The sequence below is a fragment of the Trichoderma camerunense genome, assembly GCF_050948025.1.
Source record: "Trichoderma camerunense strain CBS 138272 chromosome Unknown V8C40scaffold_3, whole genome shotgun sequence".
In the NCBI taxonomy this organism is placed as follows: Eukaryota; Fungi; Ascomycota; class Sordariomycetes; order Hypocreales; family Hypocreaceae; genus Trichoderma; species Trichoderma camerunense.
Window position 1 is genome coordinate 307,454 of NW_028145367.1, and position 24,394 is coordinate 331,847.

The 24,394-nt window shown below is 51.7% G+C and overlaps 6 protein-coding genes across 6 annotated transcripts; all 6 read right to left on the reverse strand.

Moving 5' to 3' along the window:
• Positions 1–3,421: 3,421 nt before the first annotated feature.
• On the reverse strand, positions 3,422–6,813 carry V8C40DRAFT_234847 (GAF domain-containing sensor histidine kinase). Its single transcript, XM_083213723.1, has 2 exons — positions 6,595–6,813; positions 3,422–6,455 (listed from the first exon to the last, which is right to left on the reverse strand). Exons 1-2 carry the CDS (start codon positions 6,672–6,674, stop codon positions 3,506–3,508), a joined length of 3,030 nt encoding a protein of 1,009 aa, XP_083076748.1. The 5' UTR covers positions 6,675–6,813; the 3' UTR covers positions 3,422–3,505.
• A 1,000-nt stretch (positions 6,814–7,813) lies between these two features.
• Positions 7,814–9,018, reverse strand: V8C40DRAFT_234848 (uncharacterized protein). Its single transcript, XM_083213724.1, has one exon. The coding sequence runs from the start codon at positions 8,716–8,718 to the stop codon at positions 7,921–7,923; it is 798 nt and encodes a 265-aa protein (XP_083076749.1). The 5' UTR covers positions 8,719–9,018; the 3' UTR covers positions 7,814–7,920.
• A 551-nt stretch (positions 9,019–9,569) lies between these two features.
• V8C40DRAFT_234850 (uncharacterized protein) lies at positions 9,570–10,705 on the reverse strand. The gene is made up of 2 exons (XM_083213725.1): positions 10,085–10,705; positions 9,570–9,963 (listed from the first exon to the last, which is right to left on the reverse strand). Exons 1-2 carry the CDS (start codon positions 10,533–10,535, stop codon positions 9,713–9,715), a joined length of 702 nt encoding a protein of 233 aa, XP_083076750.1. The 5' UTR covers positions 10,536–10,705; the 3' UTR covers positions 9,570–9,712.
• A 96-nt stretch (positions 10,706–10,801) lies between these two features.
• On the reverse strand, positions 10,802–12,603 carry V8C40DRAFT_234854 (60S ribosomal protein uL3). Its single transcript, XM_083213726.1, has 5 exons — positions 12,532–12,603; positions 12,385–12,470; positions 12,138–12,294; positions 11,409–12,082; positions 10,802–11,343 (listed from the first exon to the last, which is right to left on the reverse strand). Exons 1-5 carry the CDS (start codon positions 12,535–12,537, stop codon positions 11,091–11,093), a joined length of 1,176 nt encoding a protein of 391 aa, XP_083076751.1. The 5' UTR covers positions 12,538–12,603; the 3' UTR covers positions 10,802–11,090.
• Positions 12,604–12,862: 259 nt separating this feature from the next.
• Positions 12,863–16,525, reverse strand: V8C40DRAFT_234855 (tetratricopeptide repeat protein). Its single transcript, XM_083213727.1, has 7 exons — positions 15,953–16,525; positions 15,685–15,888; positions 15,544–15,626; positions 15,295–15,474; positions 15,143–15,235; positions 14,688–15,089; positions 12,863–14,625 (listed from the first exon to the last, which is right to left on the reverse strand). The coding sequence occupies exons 1-7, from the start codon at positions 16,098–16,100 to the stop codon at positions 13,144–13,146; spliced, it is 2,592 nt and encodes an 863-aa protein (XP_083076752.1). The 5' UTR covers positions 16,101–16,525; the 3' UTR covers positions 12,863–13,143.
• A 6,583-nt stretch (positions 16,526–23,108) lies between these two features.
• V8C40DRAFT_262291 (eukaryotic integral membrane protein-domain-containing protein) lies at positions 23,109–24,285 on the reverse strand (the record flags this gene model as incomplete). The annotated part of the gene is made up of 2 exons (XM_083219350.1): positions 23,109–23,817; positions 23,909–24,285. 2 exons carry the CDS (start codon positions 24,283–24,285, stop codon positions 23,109–23,111), a joined length of 1,086 nt encoding a protein of 361 aa, XP_083076753.1.
• Between the last annotated feature and the right edge of the window lie 109 nt (positions 24,286–24,394).

The following is a 24,394-nucleotide window of genomic DNA, read 5'->3' on the forward strand; positions in this document are numbered from 1 at the left end:
TGCATGTCTCTTTGTTCGCTGCTGTCGGTCAGGAGCTTCCAGAAATCTTGAGAGAATTGAGGTCGATTTGGCTTCATTTTCGGTACCTCCGACGTATTGGATGTTTTTATACTAATACGGCAGAATTGAACGATGTCGCATTTCTCAACTTCATCCATCATGACTCCAGGACTTAGACGATCTCAACGAAGCCTTTGTCTGTCCCTCCACCGCCTCCAGATGCTGAGCAGCACTCTCATTCCTCCCACCGTGCCAGGCTTAAATAAGAGTCCTCGCTCCACGATAGCTTCGCCGTCAAGCCCACATCTTAAAACTAGCCAGGGCAGCTTTGCAAAGATTCCATTTTAAAGTGTTCGTCTACTGCTCCATAGCGGAGGATTACTACGGAGGTAGTCAGCAGCATAGACTCCAGGGATGGTGAGAGATGCCCAAGTTGGGAACATGCAATTTCGTAATTAGCCTAGAACTGTACTAGCATATGCAGTAGAAGTAAGTTATGTTTCAGAATAAGAATAGTGACATGTTGGCTATGGCAATTGTCAAGATCCTGGTCCGCAGAGCCAGCGGAGTGGAGATCCATATACGAGCTTGGTTGTTGGCTCAGTGTTCTATCAAGGTAAGGCACATTAATGCTGTGGAGCGGAGGTATTGCAGGATATTAGATGCCCTTTCCATCGCTTTATTCTGGGGGAGGATAATGAGAGTAGCAGATTATCCCAGATGCTATCAGAACGTGTAAGACAATTCCAAGAGGAGTAATTGTAGGAGAACGAGACAACCATAGGAACACACCACACACTGCAACCGCTAGGCAGGTGAGAAAGTTCCACGTTACTTGATATTGTGATCATTACTGAGTACTAGGTAATCAAGTAAATAAGAAGTTGCCCTATGCCGTTCAAAACCTGTCTCTTCACACTCAAGTTTACCTATTTCCAGATCAAGCAATATTAGACACCAACCACTTGATTCCATACACCTGCATCCAGTAAAATCTTACACGTCCATAGTCATTTGGACAACCAATATCCACCAATTACATATTCTCCTCCTCCTTCTTTGCTTACCCACAGAGTCTCTTCGCTCTCACAAACAGGTAAAAATCCACCCCATCACAAACACATAAAACATCTATACTAAGAAAGAACAAATATAGCACGAAACATCCCACATAGCATACAGCTAAATACTACTAGGTACTACACCTCAGTACATATGTATTTATCGTCATAAACGGAAGCATCTGTCTGAATCAGCACTCATTCTTCAGCAATCTCCACCAAGTCCTATATTTAGCATCCCCCAATACATGTATTAATAGACACCCTCCCCTCCCTTGTCCGTACCATCCATCCATACATGTACAGTCAGGAAAAGCTATCCTACAACTTTCCCTACACAGAAGGAGGTCACGCATAGTCCGCCCAACATCAGACGCATGATGACACATCCAACCTCATCAAGACTCTTGTTATATAAATAAATAGAAAGAAATGAACAAGAAGAGAGAGATCGCAAGACCCTGTCTCACCGTCAGCATACCAACATACCACCTGCCTACTAACACTGCCCGACATATCGATCCTCTCCCCCCAGCCTCATCTCAAAATCACCCTTACTCGCTGTCCTTGCTAGGTATGTACATAACAAGCATTACTTCTCCAGCTCCCTCAAGCAGTCATAGCGCAGGGCATCATCATCATCATCAATACCTATTTCGGGGGGGCCTTCGGACCCGATCTAACGTCGCAACCCGGATCTACCTTACAGTGCGCCAAAACGTAAGCATGGAACAACATACATTATTAGCAAAAAAGAAACAAAAAACTTACTAGGTATAGCTGGAGAGATGCATTTGCGCACGCAACCTCACGCCCGGCAGATCATCCATAGCCTCCCCCCTCCCCCCCTTTCCACGCTATTTTCTTACTGCGCTCCCACAATTTACCTGGTAGGCTAACCCCTTTATTATTGCTTGCTCCCAAAATGATTATACATACCTACATTTACATACACACATAGCATGAGCAGCAAAAAGGCTTCATCAAAATATGATCAATGTCTCTCCCCCGCAATCTTGTGCGATTTTCCTGCCAGGGGCCCTGGAGTATCTCCATCCATGACAACCAGGATTCTAAGAAGCCACAAAGCATATGGGCCTTTCTCAATGACCTCGCTCTCGCTCAACTGCAGCAAGATGAAATAGATGTTCTTCACAGGTGGATCTCACCATTCGGGTAATCCTTCAAAGAATCAGTCCGTCCCTGGACATCAAATATGGCATCTCTACCAAAGATGCCACCATATTTCGTATTCATGCTAGTTCTTGCTACTAGGCCAGTAAGGGCCTTCCTTCAACTCCATCCATGAATCTCATTTCGCATGGCGGGCATTAATCCGCGTTCATTCCTCATTGCCACATTTGATAATTTACCTCCAAAATCCTCCTTGTGCCCACGGTGACGCGATGACGACTGTAGACTCGCGGCCGCTGAGGCTGGTTGATTCGTCATCCGACTTCAACCGGGGTGGTAGATGATTATAGACAGAAATAGAACACTCCAGTGTACCAGAATTTGGCGAGCCAGACGCTGTATGTGTCTTAGTAATTCCCTCGTAGTGCTCTTCACGAACAAGTGATTTCGTACCAGCGTTCTCCTTTTCGGTTTTGGTCCGCCGTTTCGTGTATATCCATGCTAAACGTATGAGTCAAGCAGTATAAAATCCAGCTTTGCCTTTCAGCCGCTGTTGAGAATGCCATGAGACTCGAGCAGGTTGCCCAAAGCCCCGAGCTTTACCGGCTTAGTGAGAAACACATCCATCCCACTCCCAAATGCCTCTTGTTGAGCGTCTTCTGTTGCTAATCCCGACAGCGCAATAATGGGGACGGGCGTCAGTCCCATCTGGGCTTCATGTGCTCGAATTTGCCTCGTGGCCTCAAATCCATCCATGACCGGCATGGATATGTCCATTAGGATGCAGGCATACGCGCCGGGGTGTGCAAGGAAGTAGTCTACCGCTTCCTTGCCGTTCTTGGCTTCTTGGAACCCAATGTTGCGCTTCTTCATATAAGTGGATAGCACTCTCAAGTTGATGTAATTGTCATCAACGAGCAAAAAGCTGATTTGAGGCGCCTGGGGTTTATCCCGCCGAACTAGAGTCTCTTCCGGGGACTTTGGAGGCGTTTCAGTCTGAGAACTAGTCGATATAAAAGAACCGTCGCTCGTCCATATTGAACCGCTGCTTCGAGATATAGCAGTTGTCGGTCTGGTCAATGGCGGCCTACCGGTACGAGCAGAAGAATATGTACTCGGCGTTCGTTTGGGCCCTTTTGGCCTCGTGGCCACCAGTGGAGACGAAAGAGGTGCTCCTGGCGAATTGAAGCTGCTCATCCAGCGCATGTATGCCGAATGCAGTGTTCTGGCAAGTTTACGAGGGCCGGTCCTAAAGATTGCAGCGCATGAGTCAACGAGGAACAAGAAAGTAGCACCAAAGATGGAGAGACTTACGGCTGAGAAATAAACTCAAAAATGGCAGGAGATGCAGCCTTCTTGAACATGTGTGACTGGCGATAGGCTTGTAGAGCGTTTGAGCACACGACAACATTGGGCGTTTTGTCAAATGATTCAAAATCTTCGCTCAGTCTCGCCATGTCCATATGAGACCACAGCACAAGGTCCGGCGTGACGCTTGTGTCCCGGGTGTTGGGGATGATTTCCATATGTAGCCATTCGCGGCAGGTGTTGACTATAGCCGTTTGCCAGTCAGAATTCGCCATTATAACCCGCACACGCAGGCCTTTGAGGTCAGCGACTTGTTCTTTGAACGCCTTGTCTTCTTCATCGGAGATTGTAGGGGCCACTTCCACAGGACGCGGTAGCTGCTCCAATGGGAGTGTGACACAGGCTGTCGTCCCAACGCCAAGCTCGCTCCGAATCGAGACATCACCTTGCAGATGAGATGTTATCTGCTGCACAAGACTGAGACCTAGCCCAGCGCCAGGTGATAATGGATCCTCCTGGGAAAAGGGACGGAAGAGCCCGTGCTTGAGGAAATCAGGGCCGATGCCTTTGCCGGTATCCTGCACCGTAAATCTAACAACACGCTCTTTCTTGCGGCCCCTCAGACGAACCATTTCCTGCGTAAGTGAAACTGTAATCGTGCCACGCTTGGTATGCTTCAAAGCGTTGCCAAATATGTTCATGACTATGCGACGGATGGCTCCCACGTCAACACAATACGCCCAATTGCACCTGGCATCCATTGAGAGAATTATTAAGACATCGTCGAAGCTCCACCTGAGCTCCCCATTCTTGGTCATCCAGGGTTCGAGCTGATCTATTGCTTGCAGAGAATCTGAGTGATGATTCGCATTCACATCGCTGTTAATCGACCCGCTGTGTTGGTCAGAGAGTTGTTTGACAGACAAGTGTAAGAAGTTGAAGCCAGCAAAGACACTCTCAATAACTTCTTCGACAATGTGGTCGATTTGCGAGTCGCGCAGCAAGGATTTCTTGCCAAATTGCCCCAAATCGAGGCCATTTGCCGTTAAGCTGAGCGCCCTGTCATCTCGTCCGGACAGATGATTTATTCTGGAATATTCAAGGAGGTGGTCCACTGTGTCAAGAAGTGTGCGGGAACAAGTTTCAATAGTGTGGGCAACGTTGCCCTGAAAGATGTCGAGCTTGGTATCAATTAGCAGTTCGGCGTTGAGCAGAATTCCATGCAGCGGGGATCGAAGCTCATGTGAGAGCGATCCAAGAGCATCCGTCTTTGCTTTATCAGCCCGCAAATCCTTGAACCGCAGAATTTCAGACATGGCAAGCATCCCTAGAGCTCTCAGATAACTTAATTCCTGTTCAAGTGAAAAACTTCGAGCTACGTCCTTGGTGCAGATGAATCCGCCGGCATGCCACCGATCTTTCCTGGGGTCCCAGATAGGAACAAATCCTATGCTCCGAGAACCAGGGAAAGCCTTGAGGAGAGCCTTTCCCTCAAGCTGCCTCGCCGAGCTTTTCACTCGCGGCGCTGCTAGATTTATTTCAGAATAACTAAAGGGTAACGGAGAGACGTTCGGGTATGCCTCTGATGACTGCCATGGCTGCTCGTCTTCTGATGAGTCCGATTGTAACTCTCCGTCAGCGCCAAAGTTAAAAATCTGGCCCCTGGGATAACGACGAAGAAGCTTGGACAGAAAGTTCTCTCTTAGCGGAATGCAGGGCCGACTTGGAATAGCCCCATTAATGCTCGATGCCGTAGACGTAGAAAAGCCAAGGAGCCTACACTGCGACGCAGTCTTACTTGGACGCCTCGCTTCTAGATCCTCATCGCTACTGCTCGTGGCAGACGACTGGCTTCCATCGTCAGTTGCGGTGCTGTTCTGCGCCGCCGGGGACAGATATGACTGGATCGGGGCTTCGAAGAAAAGGCAGCCCTCCACCTCGATGGACTCTCTGACAATGTTTGCAGCTTTTGACAGAATGACCATTGAGCTTTCGTCTTCTGTCAGATTAGCCATGGATTTGAATTCGGGCCTCGTGGATCCTGAGCTGCCAGCAGAGAATGTACGACGTTCATGGCCAGAGATGGCGTCGTTTGGGCTTAGATTTGCTTCGTTTCCTGGCCTTGAGGCGTCGATTGGATCTGTCAATGTCGTTTTCGGTGACAAGTCGGTCACGAGATCATCCTCTGGTATGTCCTGCTGTTGCTGTTGGAAAAATCGTTGCCTGTGGCTGGGGCTGTTGGGCACTGTCTCCAAGACAACATCATTCGAAGACTTCTGCCCTCCATATATGGTAGCTTTGCCCTCGATAAACGACCCCAAGCCTCTGTTCATTCGCAGATCCCGCTTATGCACAACTTTGAGTCTCTGTGCCTCGAGATGGTCCATGATGGCCCAGGATATGTCTCGTAGATGCTGCGAGTGGGCATCAGTCCAGGCCTTGTTTGGTGTCTCGTTGATGACGCAGTAGACGCCGATGTTGATTCCACGTCGAGTTCGGATAGGTACAGCCGCATAGAACCGAGCCAAAGTGCCTGGCTGGCAGTACGGCTTCTCCGAGAACCGAGGGTCGCCAACAAGGTCATGGGAAATGGTTAGAGGTAGCTGGTTGGGGGTCTCTCCATCGGCCGCATCGAGAGCCTTGTCGCCGAGGAGACTCAGCTCGCAGATTCCATGGCTACGAGGGATAGCGGTGCCACATAGCCAGAGAGGGCGGTCACAGTCGTCACTCTTGAGAGATGGATATAGGCGCTGGGTGGGTGTTGCTTCGGCGACGATGCACTGGCGGTGGGCGTCGAACAGCGAGATGAGGGACCTGTCGGAGCCCGTCTGCAAAGCTCCCAGCTGGGCGAGGCCGGTGAGAATAACGTCGTCGGCGGTAGCGAGCTCAGACGAAGGCGTCGGCTGGCCGGTTTCGTTGAGCCTGACGGCGCTGAGGAGAGAGGAAGAGTATCTACATGATGATGATGCCACGGATTAGCACAAAGAAGAGCCTGACCTGACCTGGGACGATGGCAAGGCCCGATCTGACGATAGCAAGAAAACAGATAGAAAAAGAAAAAAGCAAAAACAAAAAAGAATCCCCAACTCACTCAAACGTCTCTCGCTCTCTGGCCGACTCGGACACCAGCTTGGCAGCCTTCACCTGAGCCCGGTCCGGAATTGCTGCCATCACCGTTCCACAGCCGCCACAAGGTGCACGGATCGCTGTCGCTCGGGATTGGAAAAAACCATGGGGGCGCCGATCACCAACGACTCTCAGAGGCACTATGCAAGGTATATATTGGAGGGTACCCCGGCATGTTTTCAGCACCTTGCCACTTGTAGCAGAATCTGCAGTTGCCGCAGCGCTGCAGCCCCTCGAAAAGCTACATATCCCGAGTACCAAAAAAAGAGTCTGGTGCTCCGTACTAACCTCCGATAATGCAGTTGCCACTCACTGCCTGTACTGCCACCTGTACTACTATAAGTACCTTGTTGACTGACAGCTTTAACCTTATCGTACAGTCCGTACAGTATCAGCAAAACTTGAAACACAAAAAGCATCAAATCTGATTTCATCCATATTGGAACGGGGAACTAACATATGTGCCAGCAAAACTCAAAACTACCCCAAACAGCTCCCCCTCCGAAAAAGCTGCCAAAGCTGCCCAACTAACTGGACGGGACGGCTAGCCTCCAACGCCAGATGCAAAAAGTGGTGAACCTTGATTGCTGCTATGCCTACCTGAGCAGCCATAGCTCTGGAGCTTCTGAACCATGTGCCCACTCTTCCCATCGGAGTCTTTGCTCCCTTTTTTTTTCATGGACGATTAGCTGATTTCTTTGTGCGGCCCCAAATTAGCTACCGCCGCTGCTAATCTATCTGAGGTTACAGCGTCCATCCTTTTGCCGGCTTTAGCACCTGTTAGTGCCCTCGTCTGCGTACTAAAATCCAGATGTGCGCTTGTGACGTTTCTCCAGGGCCCAGGTCGCGATGGTGCATGCAAAATCAAGATGGCAGATAAAAGACGATGCCTACCTACTCACCTAGTAGTACCTAGTGCTGATAGAAGAAGCAATATGCCCGTGATAGAAAGATAGAAGAACGTATTTACGATTAGAAAGGTTCCTGTATCTACTACGTGGCGATAGAGTCTACCGATGCCTACAATAGGAAGTCGTTTAACTTGCAAATGGCCCCCGACCTTACCACGCTCATTCTAATAAGGGTATGATATCAATCCTTCTCCTCTGTCAGCTGCGCGATTTCCTTCACTCTGATAGATAAAATCTCCGCATTTGGTATTCAGTATAGTCGATAATCATTTTGATCCCGCCTGGTATATCCGTGTATGTACCCAGCCCCAGCTATGCAATAGCAAACAAAAGACAAAAACACAAAGAGAAACAAGAGAAATCAAGACACAGTAAAGCGCTCAGGCTTCACAACACAATTCATCACTTATAACATCCAGCTGCCGCCTCGCATCCTCGCTTAGTCGACTCCCAAGTTGATTCAAATTAATCATAATCTGATTCATCCTATCTTTTTCTACCTGGGAGGTTTCAGCTAGAGCTTCGTTCTTAAATCCACCAGACCCTCTTTGCTCGACCGACGGGGCGACGAGAGATTCGGAATTTGTTGGGTTTGCCCTATCCCACTGCTTCTTTGCCTGCTTCGCGTTCCAATTCTGCAGAGACTGGTTATATGTCGACTCTTGGATTCCATCGTACCAGAGAGGCTGTGAAGCTGTTGTTGTGAGATCGCATGTTGGGTCGAAATCGGCATCAGAGCCAGGAGGAGTAAAAGAGTCGGAATTGCTTGACTGCTCAGTTGGTGACGCTGTCGCTGTGGTCATTGCAAAGGGTAGGGCGTCAAAGCAATTGTCGTCAATGTACATCGAAATGTCGTAGCCTGCTGTATTTGTGAACTGGGAATCGTAAGCCAGCCCACCATTGGGACCAGCTACTGAATCCGCAGCTATTGCGCCATCTGCTGGAGCTGCTGTCCTGCTTTCTTGTCGTCCTGTATTCGGTGAGAGAAAACATGGTATCCAGGAGTGCTGCCCCAGGCCCCAAGCTATCTGCGGGAACTCTTGTGCAAATTGACGACTGACTTCTTCATACCGAGAGAGATTGTCTAGAGCATCTTGGCTCTGGACCTGACCAAATCGTATAAGCGACACTGGCCGGATATCATACGGCCGGCGATCGGAGCAGGCTCTCTTTGTCATTTCAAGGTCGGTGGACTGTGCCCGATTGTGTATTTCCAAAATTGAAAAGATAAAAAATCGTTTAAAAAAAATAATAATGGTTGTGTTTGATTGAAAATGAATCCCAGGAGCAAGAAGCTATGGGAGCTTTACATGGTGCACACACAATTGGAAGCGTGGGGCAGACATGGGTATCGATTTTTTTCAAAACCGCATCGAGATGCTGATTGCGGCCATGCCAGACGTCATTCTCCAAACAGCTCCTGTAAGCGTGTCTTGTCCGCGTGTCTGTTCTGTGTCAACGTGGGAACTAAAGCTCCCTGTGCGTGTCTTTAATGGCCAGCGTCCATCCGTGGCTTTTCGATATCCAACATAGTCCGGGGGTAAACCTCCCCGACTAGGTAAGAGATCGCCACCGAGCGGCCAATGGGTGAGGCTTGAGATGATTCGCCTCCTGCATGCCCACCTTGTTCAATGGCACACAAAACAGGTAGCTAGCTGGTCGTATCACAAGGGCAGTTGAAGGCGACATACCGCGTATTTGCCCTGCATTGCTTGTAGCCTGAATGCCTGATTGTGTCCTTTTCTCGGTCAAAGTACCTTGGCCGCCGGAGCTTTATCTACGATTATAACCATCTAACTGAGCCAATCACCGTTTACTCGCAACAATAAGGACAGGGATAGCTACACCTACTTGACAGAGGTTTACTAGCAGATAGGGCGACCATGATACTACCCCGAGTAATGGTTCGCCGATGCTCGTTCGATTAGCGATAAAGGGTTATGGAAGCGAATCGGTTGGTAAAGGATAGTTAGGGGGCTATTAAAACCCATCAACTATCACATCGTTGTTGAGACATCATCTAACTTCCCCAAGCAGGAAACCCTCTTCGATTCAAGTACTTCGGGACAATATGACGAGAAAATGCCATATTTAAGACCTCAATAGATAGAAAAAATAAAAGCGCATAAATACAAGATATAGATCCCTTCCTAGCAGAACAATCGAATCCGCTCACGACTCAATTCCCAAAGCCTTCACTCCCACAATCCTACCACCCTCGTCATCGCGCGAAATAACAAAGTACTCCGCCCTTGTCAGATCCCTCGCAACCCTATAAACTCTCACATCGTTTCCCTTTGTCGCCTCTCTCACAGCATCAATCACATTGCCGTATTCTCCCTGCGAGTCCCAATCGACCGGGTCCATAATGTCGATTTGCGCGTTCTCGGCGTCCCAGTGGTTAATCAGCTTTGCGAATTCAACTATACAGACATAGTTTCAATTAGCTCTTCTGCACAATTTTCTCTCTTCCACAGACTTCAGGGAACAGCAAAACCCCTAATCTTGAAATAGAGTGTCCAGGCATAGAACAAGAAAACTGACCTTCATCCGGCAACCCTCCCTCACCCTTCCACTTCAACGACACCCCCTTAAACGGCTCATCCGCCTCACTCACGTAAAACGCATCCTTACAAACCTCCGCAATGCTCTTCGGCAGCTCGCTCCCCTCATCCGCAGTCTTAAACGCCCTCTGCTGCCCCGCTCCTCCTCCCCGCGAGCTTTGCGCTGCTGCCCTCCCCTCGTCCGCGTCCTGGTTCGCCTTGTTGAGGAAGGCCATGTAATCCTCGTCGCTCGCCATTTTTCTAGACACAGTATTCGACAGGGTTCGGCGTTGGGTGAAGCTCGGCGCAGAGATGCTGCTGTTGTATTGACTTTTGCGCTGAAGATGGATAGTAGCTTGCGGGATGCGGTGCGCTATGCGGTTGTTGATATGCAGTGCTCTTCTAGATGGGCAAGAAAACGCAGCAAAGAGGCTTTGTTGACGGAATGGCATGAGGGAGAGTGTGTGAGGAAGATTCAAGCAGGTAATGAAGGTGCTTTCGTACTATTAAAGCTCTGGAGGTCTGGTCAGCTTTTGAGGTGGGGTGACGTCAACGACGAATCCGTTGGAGTTTGAGGCGCTATAAATCAGGTCCGTGAGCACTAAAAACGTTAAAAATGCTGCAAAATCCATCACTCAAAAATGCGGATATCAGAACTATCTAGAATGAAAGTTTCCATGGCAGCCGTGCTTTTTTTTGGTTCTATAGTTGTTTACAATTACAGTCGTGCAATAAAATCCTTTATAGTGCTACGGTAGATTCACATCAAGACTTGCGTATAAATGGTCAGTTCTTCTCTATTGGCGTCGCTACTTGGCATGCACATGCGCGGGATTTCCATGATCATAACAGGAAATCTCATTTCGAATTTTTCAGATCTCTAGCTGAAATTCATCTTTTTTCGTGCTCCTCCCATTATGAAGCCCCAAAACCCAGCCCAAAAAGCAAGGCAAACCAAATTCCGACACCAATGCAATGACCCGACGCGCAAAAAGAAAATAAGCTTTTTATGCGGAAGCCAGATCCTTCTTGAGGGTACCCTGGTACTGCTTCTTCTCCGCAGGGGTCTGGAAAGCACCGTGACCGAACTCGGATGAGGTGTCGATCCACTTGAGGCTGATCTTCTCCAGAGCCTTTCTTGAGGTGTGAGTCCACATGGACTTGCGGAGGGTCACAACACGCTTCTTGGTACCAGGGATAGAGCCCTTGACCATGACGAAGTCGTTGTTGATCTCACCATAGCGGACGAAGCCACCGAGACTGCAAAGACGACGTTAGCAATTATGTACGCTGATGAGCGGCGCAGAACAGGAGAGTAAACATACGGAGTGATCTTCTTCTTGGTGACATCAATGTCAGTGGAGGCGTTGTCGTCAGCATCACCCTTGCCGATTCTGTAAACCTTGTGGTTGACAGAGGTACGGTGGTGGTAACCCTCCTGACCGGCACGGGCAACAGTCCACTGGACGTGGGAAGGATGCCAAGCACCGATACAAGCAACCTTTCGGAGACCCTTGTGAGTCTTACGAGGAAGCTTCTTGGTGCCCCAACGGGCGGTGACACCGCTGAATCCGTGACCCTTGGTGACGGCGATAACGTCAATGACCTCATCCTGCTCGAAGATGGTGTCGACGGAGACGGGCTTCTCGAAGAGGTCCTTGCCGAAGTCGACCTTCTCGGCAACGGAGCCACCGTTGACCTGGATCTCCATAAGGTGGGCCTTCTTCTGCTTGAGGGGGGTCTTGCGGATCTGGGTGTGAGCCAGGATACGGACGACGGTGCAGTACTTCTTGATGCGCTCGAGCTCGCGGTTGATGGAGGCACCGCTGTTGTCGGAGTGCTTCTTGGCGTACTTGGTGAAAGCCTTCTTCTTGCTCTTGTACCAGTTTTTGTAGAATCGGCGCTTGACTTCGTCGGACAAGTGCTCGGCCCACACGGTGGTGAGGGATCGCAGACCACGGGGAGTCTCGATGTATCCCACAAGACCAACAACGATCATCTAAAATAAGATGTTAGCCATAGGCACATAGCCAAGCGGGCTGCATTGTTCGTACAGGGGGGGTATCAATGATCGAAACAGCCTCCACAACTTCCTTCTTGTTCGCCTTCGCGCCGGGTCGGTCGAGGTCACGAACGATCGTGGTCATACCGGCCTTGTAGCCCATGGCGGCGGTCAGGTGGACGGGCTTCTTGGGGTCATCCTTGGGGAAGCTGCCAGTTCCAATTGATTAGCATTGCTCCTTGTGATATCCTCGGATTGAAGGCATATGAAGTTTTTTTTCGTCTTCTTCCAACACTTACGACTTGACCTTTCCGCGGTGGCGGGCAGCGCGCTTCCGAGGCAGATAAGCCAAGGAGCCGTGACGGGGAGCCTCGTACTTGCGGTGCTATTATAATGTTAGCATCGTCGTGGGAAAACTGAAGGTTCTTTTCGGTATCTTCACATACACTCATTTTGGGCTGTTGTGTGGTGATGAGTTTAGTATGAAAAATTGACGAAGCCTGCGCGGAGCAGAAAAGTGAAAAGGGCTTTCAGGAAATAATTTGTGGGCGAAATTTAAGCGAGACCTGATGTGAGGTTCAGATTTCAGCGCTAGCCGTATATGGCGCAGGAGCCACTTCAACCAATCAACCACTACTAAAATTTTGGTACGGACACAAGAGCGATGGCTCACGTGACTCCAGGTCTCCAGCAAAAGCATTTTGCGGGACAAAGCATCAAAGAGAACAAACTGGGTATAAGACACAGTACGGATACATCCCCAAGGGCCACAGAGAATTGGTCAAAAAAGTCATTGGGATTTAAAAAGGACTACACCTATGGTACGGAAAACGCTCCCTGGCGACAGTTTGTTTTAGCCAAAACCAATGATCCGTCCCCCATTGCCGTCCGTCAAAATCGTCCCGTAACATATGAAAAACTAAGTAGTAATACTGGGGTTGAAAATCTGATATATAATAAAGAAAAGAAAATGGGGGAAGGGACACTGCAACAAATCGCCACGTAAAAGACCTGACTCATAAAATCCCATCCTCTCTTGGTCTGCATGTTAAAATGTCTTATTCGGTTTTGGGCACAGGGCCAGAAGCAACATTGACGTTGCTTGCAGAAGACGCCGGGGCCTTCAAGTCAGTTGATGCTGCCGGAGGCCCAGAACCATTAGTGAGGACCACTGTCTTCTTCTCGTCTTCCCCGCTGTCATCATAGTCCTCGTCGACGTCCATTTTCCTGGCAGCACGCTCGGGCTCAGAGGCTGGTGGAGGAGCTGGGCGAGCTGGGGGCGGCTGTTCGGCACGGGGTTCTTCCTTAGGAACAACCGGCGGCTGGGGTTTTTCGTGGACAACACCAGTCATGGGGCCTGATCCCGGCTGCATCGGCGGCAGGTGGTTTGAGCTCACACTGTGACTTTGCGTGTGATGAGCGGCCTCGGACGGGTGATAGGTCTCCGTCTTGTGGCGCGGTTCATCGGACCTCCTGGGCTCTTCAGGACGACGTTGCTCCTCCGTCCGGCGAGCCTCCGACGAATTGCGGCGGTATGGGTCGCGGGGAGGGGTTGGAGAGGGCCTGCGGTGCGCCAGATCGCCCAGTCGTGCACGAGTCTCCTCATTAGCCGGCTTCTTGGCCACAGACTCCTCTTCCCACTCACGATGCCTCTTGGGTCCTACAGACGAAGGCCGGTCCTCCATGCGTTGAGCAGGGGGCTCAGAGATCGCCGCAGGCGGGGGAGGCGGCGGCTGTGTGTTGTTTTCGGGAGCACTCTGGGGTGGCATTTCTGGATGGTGGGGGGCATAGTGAGGTGGCGGGGGAGCTTGGTGCTGGGGATAAGCCGACTTGGGGGATGGCATGCGGTTGTCGTGAACTGGAGGGCGGCCGTCGGTAGTGCGAGGGCTGTTGGCCGTCCGGAACGGAGCCATTGCATTCGGAGGCGGGTTGGCATTGGCAGCAGGAGCCGACGAAGGCGTCGAGCCATCCCAGTTAGGATTGACAACACGTCGCGAAGGAGTCGGTGCGGGAGCCGGGGGTTGAGACTGAGGTGGTGGCGGAGGAAGAGGCTGGGCATATTGATGGGCTTGGGGAGGCGGTGACGGGCCACGACGTGATGGGCCAGGTCTGTTAAGCTCAGGGTATGGCTGGCGCGAAGGCGGCTCTTGCGGAGGAGGGCTAGGCTGCCGGAGAGGCGGCGCTGGACCACGGAAAGGCTCGCCGGCTCTGCTCTCATAAGGGTTGGGCGGTTGAGGTGGCGGGTTGACGTTGGACAGCCTGCCAGCCCAGCTCTCCCCAGCTGCCTGAGTGGCAGCAGGGGGACCAGCGGATTGTTGCTGCGCGGATCCTCCCCATTGAGGAGGGCCTGTAGGACCTGTCTGATACGTCGAAGGATGCATATCGGCAGGCTGAGGAGCAGCAGGTGGCGGACCGCCATTTGTACCGCCGGAGCGAAGAAGCTGAAGGCGAGCCTTGATGTGTGGGTTACCCGGATCCAACTCTGCTGCCCGTTGATAAGCGTCCAGTGCATCGGCAATCTGGTTGTTGCACGACTCATACTGCTCCGAGTCAGTAATCCGTTGTGTAAGAAGTAGATAGTGAAGACAACAGGGGGACTTACGAGAGTGCCGAGGTCATACCAGACCTCAGAAATATACGGGTTGAGACGAATAGCCCGTGAGTACGCGTCCAGCGCATCTCGATATTGGTTGATCTGATAATACAGGACACCAATAGAACACCAGAACGTGGGGTTCTTACCATCCCGGTATACGGCTTGTTGGTATGCTTCATAGGCCTTGGGGTACTTTTGCTGCGACATATAGCAACGGCCTAAGAGATACCAGCTTTGCGCATCTTGGTTGTCTGCCGCGACAGACTTCTCCAAGTACTGGATGCCACGTTCTTGAGAGTCATATGCCGGGCTCTGTTGGTGGTAGAGCCAACCCAATTGCTGTAGAACCTTGGCGTGGTTGGGCGACTGGTCCAGGACGCGCTGGTAGGCGGACTTGGCGCCATCGAACTGCGAAGCAAGGTTAGCATACCATACAGTCGTGGTGAAAATGAGAAGCTCACATCTTTCTGTTGCTCATGAACGTGACCAATCTGGAACCAGATGTCTTCCTGGGTAAGAGGCCCAGGAGGAGAATTGACAATGTATTTGAAGCACTGAAAAGACTGTTAGTCAAGATGGCTAGAGGGTTGCTTAGTTTAGGGCATTGCCTTACATCCAAACTCTGGTTGAACTTCGACTGTTGCTTGTAGATTATGCCCAGTCGGAAGTATATTTCGTTGGCCTTCTCAAAGTCGGGTTGGATGGTCATGACCTGAGAAAATGCTTCCTCGGCATAGTCGTAACTGCCATAGCGATCGTACAATATACCAATACCGTACCACAACATTGGGTCCTACCATGGTCACAGTTATTACCCAGATCGCCAAGCAAAGCCAAGCTGTCTAGCGCGTCATCCACATACCTTGGGATCCCGAAGGTTGACGAGCGCCTGCTGGTAAGCGTCGTATGCCTTTTGTAAGTTTTCAGTCATCAAGTAGCAGTGGCCTGTAGAGCATTCGATGAGCTAAATCCAAAGAATCAGTGTAGCGGTGACGCGGCATACCGAGATTTCCCCATGCTTCGCCATTGTTCTGATCGAGCTGGACAATGGCTCGGAAGAATTCGAGAGCTTTGTCAAAGGCCTCGCGACCCTTGAGGAGCATGCCAATCGCGTTCATTGCGGCGGTAGAGTTTGGATTGGCCTGCAGAGCTCGTTCATAGGCGTGCATGGCCTCATCAGGAACGCGCAACAGCTCGGAAAAGCTTCCTGTTCAGAGTGTCAGTCTCAAAGCCCGGCCTGGGTGAGCTGGTAAGTAGGGGAGGGTTCATACCGATCTGCAACCAGACAGCCTCATTCATAGCCGCAATCTGGTGCGAAGGGTTGAAGTGGTTTGGCTGGACATTCTGAGGCGGTGCCACGGGAGGGGGTGCCTGATGCTGCATCTGCATCATCGTGGGTGATGGGTGATGGTTCGCCATCGCGACGCACTCGGCAGCGGATTATCGCGACAAGGCTGGCGGTGTAGGTTGAATAGCGCGGGCCTGGACGGATGAGTCTCGACGCGACGGCGCGAAAATCTCCGAGCTGGTGATTGCCGTGTCGATTGAAGGGCGATGGCTGTGGCAGCGGTCCAATGGCTTGGATACAGGCACCGCTGAAAAAGCACCCGCGCAAAGCAGACACTTAATTTATGGCGCCAGTGACAGCTCGGCCCGACAAAAGAAAGAATGAAGAAGTAAAAAGAATACGCAAAGTAGAAATGCAAGCGAAACGGAAGGCCGGTGAGGCTAAAATTCTATGCAGAAGGATAGTTGAATAGTTGGTACCGTGCAGGCACGTCAAGATCCACGAACCCCCGACGCTGCTTGCTATGGCTGCGAGTTGTGATGGAGGGGAGAAAAAGAGAACGGGTAATGGGGAGAGAAAAGGCTGGTCTTGTGGAGGACGGACCTGCGCTGCTGAACCGACAAACTTACCTTACCCATGAAAATGATGAAAATGGGAGGGAAAGGATGGTCTATAGCCACGGAGGGCGTGGCTTGTTGTGGAGCGGGGCCACCCTGGTCAAGTGGGGCCTTTGGCTGCTTGGCGGCTTTGGCTCTTCCTTGCCGAGTAGGTAAAGTGGGGGTGTGGGCAGGGTTCTGCGAGAGATGGTGTGCCAGTACAAAGTACCCGGCTACTCACGCTCAGGTACGTACCGCTGTAGTGCCCGAGGCTACCACCAGCAGCCCACACACACTCTGGGCTGCAAAGGGTTAAAAAGCTGGGGGGGAGACGGAGACTTGAGAGCCTGGGCACCCGAGTTGACGCAGCTGCCGTGGCTCTCTATTTGCAGGCCATCTACGAGTATATGCATAAAGCACAGTAATACGGCCATGTACATAGGCGAGGGGCTAGGCTAAGGCGGCTGAGAGGAACCATGGCGAGAGCGCTCACTCCCCTGCACGGAGACACTGATCACCCGAGAGGATCCATAGCAGAAGAAGCAAAAAAAGAGACCAGTCTTATCTGACGGCGAGGCTGTCGATTTGCTGGCACGCAAGCGGAGGTCAGAAAAAGCGAGACCGCAAAGTAAATATGTACATACATTCAATAATATAAGCACCTCATCAACTCATTGAGTAGTGCTTTTGTATAGCAGTACGCCTACTAGTAATCAGTCAGCATATATATTTTATTATATAAATATAGTAGCAGTTACTAGAGAAATATAGATAGAGTAATAGTTACCAAAGAAATGTAGATACAGTAGCAGTTATTAGGGAATTATAGATATAGCAGCTACTCCCCTTGTAGGCGTATGATTTACTTGTGGGTGTTCGAATTCTTGTCGGCCTCGGTTTTTCTGTCATCCGCTTGGCACGCAAGCCGGTGCAAGCAGTCATACTCGTACTTGGCGGCGCAGACTCTATTCACAGGCTGAGTATGCGCAATTTCCCTCATGCCACCTATGCAGAGATAGCGAGTGTCCAGCCAAAGTTTACTTCTGTCATCGCTGGCTGCGAACATGGCGAACATCGCATCGCTCAGATGAGGCAAATCGTCAGAGTTTGAGGCGGCAACAGATTGACACTACCAGATGGCGGTGGCTGTACCAGTAATTACAATTGATAAAGTGCTCACCTCAAGGAGGAAATGCGTTCCATACTTATCCTCGTACCTGTATGTATTTCAGTAGATTTAATACATCGGTGCATCGCAACGCAGGGCCTGCGAAAAGATCCGTAGGTATCCCGGTTCCTGAGGATCCATGGGCGCATCGAGGCAGAAACAAGCATGGCACGAGGATCCAGCGGGTAAGACAACCGGCAGCAAGAGCTCTCCAGCTAGCTCTCGGGGATCTTCAACCATTATTGGCGACGCCGGCCCTCGATACGAATACAGGCACGGAGCGATGCGTAGTTTAACCCCCGGTATTTGCCGGAGGGAGACAGTGTGTTGGTTGGCTCGTGGGCAATGCAATGTCAGCAGCTCTTTTGGCCTGAGTTTTGGTGGGCGAAATGACCATGGCGCTAGTTTGGGCAGATGGCGGTAATACCAGAGGTGGCACCAGAGGTTACACATGGAGATGATGGCAGTGACACGCTTCAGGTACAAAGGCGCTCCCTCGTCCGGCATACAGTGGCAGGTGTACTCGACAACTTGGTGGCACTCCAGTCGACCAGAACGAGTCAACTAGAACGACGCCAATAAATGGTGGCGTGTAGCCAAGGTGACAAGAAGCCAGCCGGGATGCCTGGCAAGCCACTCAAATCTTGAAGAGGAACAGCTCCAGCCAAGGTTTGCGCAAATGACCGCGTTGTTGGCCGGAGAATCGCTATTTGTACGAATTGTAAGGCTTTCCAGCAGCCAGGCAGAGAAAATTCAAGTGGAAATGGAATCGAGGTACCCGCTTGGTGTTGGGCTCCAGCACAGTAGCTAAGCTCGTAAGAACGGAGCCGCGCTCACTAGATGGACGTAGGTGGCACCTCATTTCCCATTGCCGGCCCAGACAGCAACTCCGTGATAAAAACGCTCGCAACAAGAGATGACGGCTCCCACGGAGTGCCGCTCAAGTTAGAGTGGCTGCTAGCAGAGAGCATCGGACGGGGCTAGTACCTTAGAGGAAGTACTGAAGTACAGGAAGGGGGCGCTAAAGAGAGACCCCACAAAAGAGACGTGAACGGAAGAGCACAGAAAGAAAGAGCGGCACCGGGGCCAGAGTCTTGGCTTTGAGCTCCATACCTAGGTAGTCGGGGATAAGGCCAGGGGGCGCTACGAAAAAGGAACGACGGTCATGTGACCGGGGCTGCAGCGCCTAAAATATAAGGTCAGGGTAGCGCGGGAGGGCTGGGCGGCCTTTTTTTGGGAGCCTCAGGATCAAGATACTCCAAGCCGTATCTTGCATTCGGCCTTTTTTCTGCAGGCAACCTTTGTTACATAAGCGTGTGCCACGCATGTGTTTCTTGTGCCCAGCCCCCCGTTTGGAGCAATGCAAAGCCGCGAGCCACCCTGAACAATTGTTTCGGGAGCGACTGCTTGCATCCATGTGAGCTCTGCTTAGCTGCGGCTGCTTAGGTGTCCATACCATCCATACCTTACCTACTAGGTACAGCGCCATAATCCCGACAGCCAGCAATGGAAGCCTCGCCACTGCCGCACAAGGCTCCAAGACTCCAAGAACCACAATACACCTGGTGGCTTACAGTCTACTGCTCCTGTACTGTCGTTGAGGCTGCGTGCTACGCTACACTGCCCGGCTACGGCGGTCGTGGTACCGGTAGGATCTCTGCGCTGGCCGGGCTCGTTTGGTGGAGCAGGCCAGACAGACAGCGATGCTACACGGAAGCATTGGGGTGCATGGCATGGCTCGCGGGAAAAAGGGACATGGACAGCAAGACAACCTGGACACATGTACAGGTACCTCAGCATCTACTGGTACACGACGTCAATTGTTGCATTTCATGTCGAGTGCCGTGGCCTGCAGCTGCGCCCCACGCGGCGTGCGTGGAGGCAGGTACAAGTACATGCACCTGCACCTGCACCTGCACGAGCAGAGGTCCATCATGGGCCTTACTGGACGAGTAGATACGCCGCTATGTAGGGAGGGAGCATGCTCGCTGACGATGAATTGCGTCGGTGGTCTGGTGAGAAAATGCTCGGACACTAGCCGCGTGTTCGCGATGCGGTCTGAGTCCCCATCGCATCGCAGGCACGAGTACTGTACAGGTACGAGCACACCCACGAGTACCCGTCCTCTAGAACGCACTGCGCACACGCTGGGGCCGCTGTACGCTGACTCCCTTTTCGCTCGCAGCCCGCTCAGCTCCAGCACACCCCTACCGTGAGCGCGTCCAGTCCACAAGTGGCTCCACCTCCTCATGTCATCCATTTGGAACAGAACAGAGAGAGAAAAAGAAGTTCTGCTACCGAGTGGCTACCGAGTGGATCTCGCCCACACACTCCTGAGCTGCTCAACACACTGACGTGCCACGGCCAGCCGCCGGCGGATCTGGCCATCTGGGGCTCTTCCCAGCTCTTGCTAGCTCTGCCTGGCATCCTAGCTCGGCCCCTTGCTTTGCTCAGCGACGGACGCGATGCGTGTGGGCTCCAACCCCAGAGGTCCAGAAGCCCCGAGGCCCGGCAGGAGGGCGGCAAGCAGAAACGAAGCCAGCGCCATGGCCGCCTAGCCAGAATCCCGCACGAGATTGGCTCCTCCAAGTAGGTTGGCCAAGGTGACCCCGATGGCTAGTGCTCTCGTCTCGCTCTGGCCTGGCCTGGCCTGGACTGGAGTGGCATCCGATGAAATCTCGCGGGCTAATGCGAAGCAGCTGGCCGCGGCGCATTCCCATTGCTGCCCTCCCCATCCCCTCCTTTACCCTCTACCCTCTACCCTCTACGGCTTAACGCAACCGCAGCATTAGAACGCTCTCGCTCCCTCGTTCGCTACGGCATCATCCATCAACGTGCTTTTTCCGCGTACTTGGTTTTAGGGGGACGGTTACCACCACGACTTGCATCCGTGCAGAATGCTCCTAGCACAGATCAATTCCAATAGTGGCCGCACGTCCCCCTGCAACGACTCGATCGATGCTCCTTGTGCTCAGCGCGCCATCCATCATCCAGAGACACAGGCCTGCCTAGCACCCTTTCCGGACTAGCTGTGGGCAAGCTGTGGCCTGTCCAAGTTTCATCGCCCATCGAACAAAGGCGAGCCGCCCAGCCCAGATTCCCGCACGTCCGACTTGCCAGGTTTCGCCTGACTGCGATGTTTCGTGCCAATCTATCGACGAGTATGTACTGTAACTGCATGTGTACCCGGCATCTGTGGGTGTCTTGTGCTGTGTGACCTGCCTGTAGCCTCTCTCGCTCTGCGTTACGTGAGCCCGTCCGTCCGTCCTTTGCTGTACAGTGAATGCACGCAGCAGCAACGTTGTCCTGCTTTTGCAGCTCTTTTTGACTCCGGCAGCGGCCCAGTGCTTCGGGTTTCGCCATTGGACGATGGTTGGCAACTCTCGTGTCACGGCGATTCCAGCCTGCACGCCCCTCCCTCCCTTGCGCAAGGCCAGGCGACGAACGGCGGGCGGGCCAAGGACTATCACCAACAGTCCGCGAGCTGCCCGGCTTGTTGTCGCTACCCTAGATGGGCCGCGAACTGTGTAGTAAGCTAGTAATTACGCTGCCTGCTTGATCACCGACCTACTTGAGACTGTAGATGGATGGATCTAGATTTTGGATCGTTCGATTTCTTCAAGTAGCTGGTGAGAGCGCCATCTAAGCTGGGTGAAGCTGAAAAGAAGCAATTCTAGCAATTCTAGCAATCCATGATCAACCCCAGACAAGCAACTCGCAGCCTCTGCCGCAAGCTCCACTCCCCCCAGAATGAGCGTCAGGGGTGCAACAATTTGGCAAACAACCTAGTAACCTTGACAAGAGACGAAAAGAAAAAAAGAAAGAGGATGGTGATGCAAGTACTTCCGCCTGTCATGAGCCGCTGCAATACTAATAGCTTGCACCCAACGAGCAGTCGACGCATCAACTTTGCCGGGTCACACAAAAGCTGCAAATTGTTTCGGCAACAATGTTTCCTACTCCCCCCTCCCCTTTGCATCGTTAAACAAGAAAGCTGGACACACTCACTCACACACACACACACCCTCTTGAATCAGAATGCCACCATCACTAGCTTCCCCCCCTCGATGTTGCTGGAATACATACAGGTGAGGTAGGTAGAGCAAAGCAAGCAAGCCACAATTTCACCCCTACTCCATCCGGGGTGCTACTGTCCTACATGCATGCCCCGGCTTTAGGACATTACTGTAGGTGTCCTTGTATGGATGTATTGATATGCGACTGTTTTGGTGTTATTGTATTTAAGCCCGGGTAGCTGAGGTTTTGGACGCGGGGGATTTTTTTGGGGATTGGTTTCAGGACGCCATGCCTCTTTTTGCGTTTGGCTGCCTCTGGTTGGACTCGTTTACGATGGTCTTGAGAGGAACATGACACGTACGATGGGTAGGTTTGTGATTCTATCAATAATCATTTTTTTGCTAGTTCGTAGGATTTCATTGCTATTAGTTACTACTGTCCTAGACCATGTGGCTTTACACCCTGGGAGTGTATCTCTATGGACGCCTTTTTTCTAATGTCACCCCTTTAATATCTTCTTCAGATAGTCTCTGGAAATGTATGTGATGTGCATCTAGCCTGAGATGCTGGATCCGTGCCGTCCTTGGGAGGGAAAAAGGAAAGACTGCTCCTAGTCTTCTATAGCAAATCACCAGCGTGTTTTAGATATCGTGGCACTACCACGCCATACGATGTGGTGCGATACGATACAATGTGGTATTAACTGTCATTTCTGCAACCTCGTCTTCATATACGTGTTTGTGATATTTGATCTTAGATTATCCATGCAAGCATCAGAGTCTAGGAGTGTCATGAGGAACTCTTAATTTCCCACATACATTCATTCAGATGCCAGCGGCGGCTGAGCTCCCGTTGCATATTGTACCATGTACCATGTCATCGTGAGACAAACAAAGCTACCTCCTTGCTCCGATCCAATCAGCTCAACTGATCGTCACTCAGCTTTCATTTGATTAAGAGGCATTCGCCGCTCATCTACCTGCTTCCCTCGAGGCTTGTGTCCGCTCCTATCCGAACAAAGCGCCTTGCAAATACAAAACACCCATGTCTCGTATCCATTCCAAGACAAGCAAAGAGTGGTGCTCTTCAAAAACACAATTCTAAAACGGACATGTTCTGGTATCGACACGGCAAGCAAAGGCATGATTCATTCTTGACGTGCTGGCTAGACAATTAACCCCATGATCCAGGACAACCAACACCAAGGCGCCAACTTACTGTCCATCGATCCAATCCGCTTGTATCATTATTATCATTTGATTCGTGACGCCATCGCCCCTGGTTCCCTCGCCTCCGACATCGAGATATCACTTATATCATTACATCGTATGAATGTGCGGCTCGCCCCTGAGACTCTCCTATGAATCATCTTCCTCTGGCTCAAATTTGGTCTCGCCGAGCATTGGTCCTGGCTCAGACTTCATAGCTGTCTGAGCACCTGCTTGGGGCTGAACCTGTACAGGCGGGCCGGTTGGCTGCGCAGAAGCTGGCGGCGGAGCCGGTGCCGACTGTCGAGCAGCAGCGGTGGCTGCATTCAGTCTCTGATCCAGCGCTTTGAGCGCGATGGCTCTCCTTCTCTCGGCTTCGGCACGAGCACTTCCCGGTGCCCCTCTCTGCGAGATGCTGTCATGGCGTGTGGCTATGCCCCGCTGTCCCGATGGCTTGCAGAGCCGAATCACCACAAGGATGCCGTAGATCTGATCTGCAACGGCGGCCACAAAGGGCTTGACAGGGCCTGGGAAGAACTCGGCAAAGGCAAACGTTTCGCTGGCGTCACCCCGCAGCGAGGCTGGCTGAGCTGAATCAAGGTCGGGAAAGACTACCTTGAAAAATCGCAGGTATGTCCAGCTGGTGAGGAAGCTGTAGTTGGCCAGCCACAGAGCAGCGCGCGACAGAATCGGTGTGAACGAGAGCAAGGTGACGATGCCGATGTAAATGAGGGGTATTTTCGGGACTCGGAGAGAGACGACTCCTCGGAAGAGCGTTACCGTATGGGCAGGGATGAGTTGGCTGAAGGCAACGAGGAAGGCGATCTGGAAGGGAATGGTGCCGCCAATAACCGTAAGACTGTTAGGAAAAATCGGGTGTTAGCAGTCATCTCGCATAGAGTAACATGCAGCAGGGATATATAAAGATGTATGTGTGTGTGTGAACTCACGTCCAGTCAGGATTCCTGGTCAGGGTGAAGAAGAAGACCATGGTAAAAAAAGTTAGGACATTTGGGATCAGCGAAACAATGGCAATAAACTTGGCCAAGTCTGCCGACGACCATGCTCTCTCCAGATATCTGCCGCCATGATACAGGGTCACAGCGCCCAAGCCAAACGTAAAGACGTTGCCCTCAACTAGGGAAGCCGTCAGAAAAGTCCATGGGTAGGTGATAGACAGCTGTGGGATGAGCGTCAAGTACGGGATGACGATGTCCGTGTCTTCGGACCACTGGCGATACCTAATCGCGGCGCTCAGGACAGACTGGAAGAGCAGAGTGCCGAGCAGGGCTCGTGTGACTGGCGGGATGTTTATTCGCGGGGGCATGGCGACGGGATGCGATGCGGGATGCGGGATGCGGGCGGTTTATCGCGGGGATTTCTCCGATGTCATTTGAACCGGGGGGGTTTTGGCAAGGCGAAGCTGCACGGCAAGG